Raw genomic sequence first — 8,361 nt, forward strand, 5'->3', positions numbered from 1 at the left:
TTCCGTCTGGTTCTTGCCCATCCTGAAACATTTTCATCCACCAAACTTTCAAGGGGGGGGATTTGTACTCCCCAGCCACCCCCCCCCCCCAACTGATTATTTGGGTAAAAAAGGGGATTTTTAAAAAAAAAGTATTGTTCATGGAGAGAGACTTTGTTATTGTGGTTTAAACTCTTCGGTAGATGCCCAGTGAAGACACGGTCTGGGGCTCTCGCTCGGCTCATTTATTAACGAGCGCTGTGGGGGTGATGACAATTTGCATTCGTTTTGCACGTTAACCAGTTGCTCTCCCCAGATTTTCAATGTTGATTAAACGGTGTTTGCCAAATGGTGGCGAAAGTCTTTGCCAACATTTCACTCTCATTTATGACTTCGCCTGCCAAACAAATCGAGTGCCGGCCGTGTGTTTCAGGTTTGAGCGCCAGTTGACAGGGATAAAATTATGCCATCTCGAGAAAGGCTCATTAATAATTAGCTTGTTGAGAGTAAGTGACTGTGATTTAATTCTTGTGCTTTTTTTTAAATTATGCATCCAGAATCGCCCAAGGAAAACGTGTCGTTTGATACGGAGCTGCATCTCCCTCCTAAATTTCGAAGACTCTACGGGCACGGGGGGAAAATCCTAGACTCTCGGGGATTTAATGAGATTGGTAACGAGAGATTGGAAAGGGAGCGGTCGTCCGAACCATTCCGAAACGCCGATCTGAAAATCAGCCAGGCTCCGCAAGTCAACATCAGCCGCAGTAAATCCTACAAAGAAAACTTCAGCCTCGTCAAAGCGGACAGCGCGCCCAACCTGCCCGGGTCCCCGGGTTTAGAGTCGCTGGACCCGGCCGACAAATCGTTCGAGGGAGACGCAAAAGAGGGTGCGGTGGAAAATGACTTGTCCCCGAAGCTGGTGGAAGAGGTTCAAACGGACGTGGATGTGAAGGACAGCGAGGACAGCTTGTGTTTGTCAGCCGGCAGTGACTCTGAAGAAGGCATGTTAAAGAGAAAGCAGCGGCGATATAGGACTACATTCACCAGCTATCAGCTGGAAGAACTCGAGCGGGCTTTTCAGAAAACGCACTACCCCGATGTCTTCACCAGGTAACCGCACGGTCACCACCAGGTCAACCCCAATACAACTCACACAGGCTGACATTTGTAGCCGGCACATTCTCGTTGAATTCAAACTCGCCGACGAACAAACATTGCAAATCAGATGAATAAATAATTCGGGGTAATCGACGGGAAGGCGCTAAACATTCCAGGCGGTGGCCCTTCAATCCAAGTGAGGAGTGCCCAATTGGACCATGGTGCTCGCAATGCGGGGCCCCACGAGTGTGTGTTCGGCTGCCCTTCACCCGGTCATTGTCAAGGCATCTCCCCTTGATCGTCCCAACTTGTAGAAAAGATCCCATCTCGCCCGTGATCTTTTTGTTTCTTTATTTTTGTTTTGCAAGTAGATAAATGCGGGGGAACACGCAAGTTCACCCGGTCCGTCCCTGAGAGCAGATCGGATAGCTTGCACGAAGCGACTTTAGGCCAGCGTGCGAGCGTAATATTTCGTACTTCAGAGAAAGTCGAGTTTGTTGCTGGGGCTGTTGTTGAAGAGGAAGTTTAAGAATGAAAGTTGTGTCTTCGACAATCTCAGTGATTGTACGTGACCGATTTGAAAACTCCCTTTTAAATGGAACGTGGCGTCAAATGGACACACAAGACTGGCGACTTTCCGCACCCCTAAGGGTTGTTTTCTCGATAATGTAGGAAACGGGCCGTTTGATTTGCCCGATACGTGCAATTTTTGGCCCGTTACCGCGGAACATCGGAGGGTCTAAAGTGTATCTTCACTGCTTTTCTGTTTGTTTCGTTCAGGGAGGAACTGGCGATGAGGCTTGACTTAACGGAAGCTCGGGTGCAAGTAAGTCTTATTCGGTCCATATTATTTGTCATTTACAATTGTTGGCCCTTAATTTAATCCCAGTGGACGCCTCGATCTGTACTATTCTGGACGATGACGGCTGTAATGTGCAGACTTTGTACAGATGCGAATACTGTAATGGGAATGTTTCGGCGCCACGGCAACCGGGAACATTAGAACAGAGGGGGCTGATTCCCTTGGCTTTCAGTGAACAAGAGCAAGGGTGCAGCAGTGAAGTACCGTCGGAGTTGATAGGATCCACACCACAGTGCATTTTCTCTCAAAGTCTCATAACCAAAGCGACGATAAACATTAGGATTGATGCCTTATTGCGAACGCGAGCCACATGAAACATATGTTGGGAGGTAAAGGCCGAGTAAATCACTTTACAGTTACAATCGAGCGCTGATAAGACCTAATAAATTCCATATGGCTCATTTACTACACAACAGCTTCTTGCATTAGAAGGGCTAATGATGAGATTCTCCCTCGGTCTGTTGACACATTGTTCTATTGTCAAATACGCAACGTGACAGGCAGCCAGGAATGATTATTTTCCGCTCAGGCAGTCGTGGGAAAGTTAAATAATGTTCCCTCCTCTCTCTCTCTCTCTACACCCACCCCCTCCCCACTTTATTTTCTGAAGGCAGTTTGAACTCAATAAAACTTGAGAAATCTTCTCGTACTAAATGCATTCTCACCTCTTATTTTAAGGATGATTCATCAAAATTAATTAAGGACAATTTAGCAAGGATGCCACAAATTTTGCAACTGTAATCGTTTACAATTAATAAGCCCCAACCCCAATATGACTTCCTCGTGCAACACCAAGTTCTCACAAGTTTAAGACGATGATTTATGCACTGCGTCGTTTTAACTCATTGTGTGATCGTATTTGGGTCTGATGATTTATGTTGGGGTTTTTTTAGGGGGGTTGGGTGGGGTTCGAAGAGCGGAAACAATGGCTTGGTTTGATTCCTGATTCACACGACGTGTATAATGCACTCAGGGAGGTTTAGGGTTCGCTCACATGACCGCAAAGTGAGAAGTTTCCAATCATTCCATAACACTCGTGCCGGATGTCGGCGCACACCTTACTTCCCACGCCGCAACTTAAATTCAGCTATAGCCATATTAATTTTTACATCGTGTTCCTGGAATCATTTAGCTTCAGTATTGAGAAATGTGAAAACACCACATTTTATGACTTGTTCATGACAAGAAATCCTGATTCTGAACGTTTTCAGTCATGGTTTGCCTACACTATATGGGAAGTTTTGCGACAGAGAAGTTTTCTTTTCTTTTCCAGGTTTGGTTTCAGAATCGCAGAGCCAAATGGCGAAAGCGAGAAAAAGCCGGAGCGCAGAACCATCCTGGAGGTTTGCCGTTCCCAAGCCCGCTGGGAGCGGGCCATCCGCTGGGACCTTACCTTGACGGCAGTCCCTTCGGGCACCATCCGAGCCTCGAGTCCGCCTGGTCGGCAGCCGCCGCTGCAGCGGCCGCAGCTGCCGCTTTTCCCGGGATCCCACCTCCGCCTGGCTCGGCGGCCCTCTCCCCAAGCGGAGCCCCGCTGGGCCTCGGCACCTTCCTGGGAGCCGCGATGTTCAGACATCCTTTCATCACCCCGCACTTCGGCAGGTAAGAGCGCGGAGAAGGAAGCCTCCCGTTCGCCTCTCTGCAACCTCGGCGAGGCATTTCTTCCCAAACCATTCCTCAAAGCTACAATTGCAAAAGCCTCAGCAGGGGGGGGGGGGGGAAACCGTGAGTCACAGCAGTTGAACAGGCATTTCTGCGAACTTGAACAGCCAGCGTGGTGGTTATTTTTTTTTAAATCTCACTGGAAATGGGACAGATTCGCCAACAGGCCGTTATCAAAATCACTTGTATATATACACACACACACAAGTAACAGCAGAGTTCAAGAGGAGCCAAACTTGGCGGGGGGTGGTGAATGGCCCACAGACCGCAACATCGCCGAAGGTGCAAATTTCTTTGCAACGGACCGCAGGAACAGCACCCCCTCAACTTCGAGCAGTATTTTTTTCTCTCTGATGAGCGGCGCCCAGATGAAACGGCTGTGAGGTTCTAGCCCGTTGCAAAACCGTGTTGGAGGGCGTGGCAGAATTTATTTCGCGGTTTCTCTCCCCTCCCCCTGAAAATGGAAAACATTTCTTGTAGGAACAGATTTTATTCGTAGCCGTCAGGTACAGTGATTGAGACAATATTCCTCAATGCCAGGGGGCAAGGCAATAAATGTTGGGCATCGTATAAATTCCGCCATCACCGAAAGTTTTTTCTTCATCCAAGATATGGGTGTAAATATTCTAAAAGCGTTTCTATTATACAGCATGACTAATTGTTTCATGGGATTAATCCCCTGCCTTGGCAGACACTGGTTTTGATTTTGAGTGGGCCATTCACAGAGGTTACGTGTAACAAATAACCAAAAATAAACTGAAGTATTTATTCGTTGTCCGCTTATAGAAATGTAAACTTATGGATGACTTGTATCGATGGACTGGCGAGCTGTGGCAAAGAGATTTAGGACGGTGCTGGCCACTGCGCAAACGGGGACGAGTGAAGTAACTCGCTCTTTCCAACCATGCCCGTTCAACGTGTCAAGGCTGCCCGAAATTTGTGATGTATATGCTCGAACTTTGTGGAACAGTGTGGTGTTGTCTGCACTATTTGAAAATGATTTTCCGCGGCCCGCTCGTTTTAGCATTGATGGGCAATACAAAACTAACCAGTCGAGCCACCCACCGATTGAGACACTGCTTTTCATTTTAGATAGGTGTGTAATGCTGGGTTTGTTTATTCTTACAAGCATTTCTGGGGTATGATTTGTCCGATACAGTTTACTCCGTATACAGCTGCGTGTCAGTTTTACTGCACTAGTTGAAATCAGTCAAGGACCCGCCATGTGCAGAACCCATCATCATCTGAAAACACTTCCAAACCAAATGACTAGTTTCCATTTGTCTAATTCAGAGAATTTATCTTCTTTCCACTTGTTCCCTCTCCTCGCTTCTCCAACTCCAAGGCAGTTCGGGGCAAGAGCCAAGGTTTACTTGCCTGAGTGGAAAATCATACCTGGCGGATCGCCACGTTGGGATTGAACAGCAAGAGCCACTTACCCCAGTGAAGCCAATCCTAATCCACTGTGGCAGGCCATTCCTTGAAGGGGCATCAAATACATGATTCAAAGGTGTCCGTTGTCAACAGAACCGTGGATACAATGGGCCTTGGCTGACCCTGGTCATAGGTTATGACCAGCGTTGAGTTTCGAAGTTCATCTCTTCATACATTGATTGGAAGCAATTTCAAGGAGCCTGCCTGATTTCTTCCTCTCCCTGTTGAAACGGTGGTTAAACAATCGTTTGAGATTCTGTTGGGTGGGAGCCATCTCTGCTCTAGCTGCATGGGAGCGGCACATCTCAACCTGGTGCATGAATTGTTCCACCAATTCGGATGCGATGACTGGTGGGGGGGGGGGGGGGCGTCAATAAACCACATCCTCATGGGCCACCCCAGTGATAGAATTTCAAACCTTTTAGATGCCTTGCCCTGATCCAGGGAAGTCGTAGCAAATGCAAAGTATGGGGGATAGGGGGTGAGGACATTATTCATCAAATTATGTCCATGATCTTGCTTTGTAAAACATAATTTAACCCAAGTAGGGTATCATTTGCAAAACATCGTGACCGAACACCATTTCTATTTATCACAGTCTTCTCTCAGGATCGGGCCACATAAATTTTGATTGTTTTTTAATATAAATTTTAGACATCCAGCCCATTTCGGCCCGCGAGTCCGTGCCGCCCAATTTACACCCAGTCAACCCACGTTTCCAAGGGTGGGAGGGAACGGGAGCCCCCGGGCAAAACCCTCTCTCGCGAACCCATCTCCAATAGGAGAACTCCATGCCTATGTTGGCAGAACACATTGTGTGTGTGTGTGCAGTAGAATTCCCTGGATCATGCTGACGTTTGGCGGCCACGCTTGTTCCGTGATTTGGCGAGGTGCTCAGTGAAGAATGTGCAGCGCGTAGTTAAAGTTGTGACAAATCACTAATGCGAAGAGGTCGAGAGAGCGTTTCCGAAGCCCTCGCCTCGGCAGCGTGCGTCATGCCCGCTAGGTCCAATGGTATCATTGAGCCATCGTCTCCGGCGGTGAAATTACGGCAGTGAGTCACGCAGATCAGATTAAGATGTTTTCTTTTGCAGTAATGATGACGCAAGCGGCAGTGTGTTGATCAAATCTCCCTTGATTCATCATTATCCTTACCAATTTAGTGGCAGAATGCGGAAGACTTGTAGGTGATAGATAGGATTGAACCCCTTCTCACCTGTGTCACTTTCCTCTTCTACTAATATAATCAGATCTGCATTCTGCATGTCTGGTTAGATGCAAGTCCTTGACGCCTTGTGTAGGGCAACCCCCCCCCCCCCCCCCCACGAGTCAGTAGTGAGCTGATCACGTTGGTTTTGAAACGTTTTCCCTTTTTATAATGTCGAAAATCCTTGTCTGTTGCAGGCTCTTCTCGACAGTAGGCCCGCTGACAGGAGCCTCTGGCCCTGCTGCTCTGCTGAGACAGTCGGCCCCGGGTGTTGAAGGGGGAGTACAAGCTGGCGCCCTCTCAGACCCCGCGGTAGCAGCCGCAGACAGGCGAGCGTCCAGCATCGCAGCCCTCAGACTCAAAGCCAAGGAACATGCCGCCCAACTCACACAACTCAACATCCTCCCCGCACCTTCCACTGGCAAAGAAGTGTGCTGAACACGCACCTCGGCGTTCCCCACAGGCTGTTTGTTGATCAAGACCAAATTCAGAAACTGGACCATTTATTCCGCGTGGATTGGGTTACCAGACTGTGCATGTTCGTAGTCAGTATCTCTTTTTTATATATATCGTATCAACAAGCCACATTTAAAATCACAACACTGACCTTCTCCTCATAAGATAGAATTGTGGCGTGCCGACTATTCATAAATCTGACAGAGGGAGAGGAGTCTTATTAAGATTCAAACTTACTTTTATACTCTAGGAGTGGATCTAATCAGGTCAGTTCTGCGGAGGGAAGAGATGTATTCAGAACACGCGCAATGTAGTTGATAGTTTTCCTAATTCCAGGCTTGTTTGGGGCCGTTCTAAAGGGATGGTGTTTCTGATCGAAACGAGTTTGACTTTCTGCGGCGGACCAGTTCTAACACACGCGTCAGTTGCGCCTGGATTTTTTTTTGAACGTTGGTGTAGCCAACCAGCGGTTCGCTACTAAACCAAAGGGACAAAATACTGCCAATCCGAGTGGACTGCTTATGTCACTAAACTGTGATTGAATTCTGTACATACATGGTCACTCTTCAGCATTTCCAAGGAAATTATTGTACATTTTTTTTAAAAAAAACGAAAAATTGCACTCAGTGTGTTGTGAAAGTTTATTCTCTAGAATTATCAAGCAGATCTTATTACAGTGTTGTGGATGCATTAGGTTCGTAGAATAATTATTTATGGAGAAACATTTTATTTAACTTATTAACTATAGAGATTTCGAAAACCTTATAAAAAAACAAGTGGATATATTACGTGTACTGTTGTAACTTCTTGCTATGGGCTAGGAGGGTGAAGACACTCTGAAATAAAATGTTATGCCGAACAAGCTCATTGAAGAAGACGCTTATTCTAAACGCTTAACTATTTGAGAAAAAAATATTACCGAGCATCTTGTCATATACAAATAAACTCACTACTAACCAGGTCTCAGTCCCCCTACTCAACATCAGGACGGGTGTCTCGGTTTTGTGGGCGACCTGGAACACATCAGTGGGCATTATGCTTTGCTTTGTCCGTTCCTGCACCTGGAGTCGGCCACCCGGACCCGCTCTTCCTGGCTGATCTGATGGGCTCGACTCCACCTTTACCCCATATCCCTTAATTCCCTTACTATGTAAAAATCCACCCATTCCCACCTTAATATCGTACAAACACCTCCTGATTCGTTTCAGCTTCGTCTTTTTTTTCCACTCACAAATCAGGACATGTCTTGGCCATTGGAGGAAGCCAATTTAAACACGAATACGTAAAGCACAACACACTTTAAACCCATTCTTGTTCACTTAGACGTTAACGAAAACGCCCCCTTTGACCCTGATTCGAGTTTGGCCGAAGAGCAATATTTCTCGATTCTTATCGAGTGAACCCTTTTTTGCGACACATGATGGCAGAATCCTGTCAGGTTCCTGGCACAACCCGATTTTCCCGTTAACCGAACGGGCCTCGTTCAGAATGAAAAAGGGGAGTTTCACCAAGTTTGGGGTAATGTCCGCGGAATCCCTGACGTTCCAGGACCGGTCACACGCCCCTCGTCACACCCCGATCCCACAAACTGCCCTTAACACTGGGTAGCCGCATCCATATATTGAGTCCTCACTGTTCGTGGTAATTGTTGGTGACGGGGCTT

General features: G+C 47.2%; 1 protein-coding gene and 1 long non-coding RNA gene across 2 annotated transcripts in view; one reads left to right on the forward strand and one right to left on the reverse strand.

Annotated features, from left to right (window-relative positions):
• Positions 1-3,985, reverse strand: part of LOC138738950 (uncharacterized) — a 27,604-nt gene extending 23,619 nt beyond the window's left edge. The window contains exon 1 of the long non-coding RNA XR_011341898.1: positions 3,333-3,985. This is a non-coding gene — a long non-coding RNA (uncharacterized lncRNA). The remainder of the gene's footprint in view (positions 1-3,332) is intronic.
• The window catches only part of arxa (aristaless related homeobox a), an 8,767-nt gene extending 1,207 nt beyond the window's left edge, over positions 1-7,560 (forward strand). The window contains exons 2-5 of the mRNA XM_069890178.1: positions 537-1,089; positions 1,858-1,903; positions 3,213-3,541; positions 6,440-7,560. Of these exons, the coding sequence (XP_069746279.1) occupies positions 537-1,089; positions 1,858-1,903; positions 3,213-3,541; positions 6,440-6,680 (1,169 nt within the window). The 3' untranslated portion in view covers positions 6,681-7,560. The remainder of the gene's footprint in view (positions 1-536; positions 1,090-1,857; positions 1,904-3,212; positions 3,542-6,439) is intronic.
• The last annotated feature ends 801 nt before the right edge of the window (positions 7,561-8,361 follow it).

This window comes from Narcine bancroftii, chromosome 7, assembly GCF_036971445.1.
Source record: "Narcine bancroftii isolate sNarBan1 chromosome 7, sNarBan1.hap1, whole genome shotgun sequence".
Taxonomy (NCBI): domain Eukaryota; kingdom Metazoa; phylum Chordata; class Chondrichthyes; order Torpediniformes; family Narcinidae; genus Narcine; species Narcine bancroftii.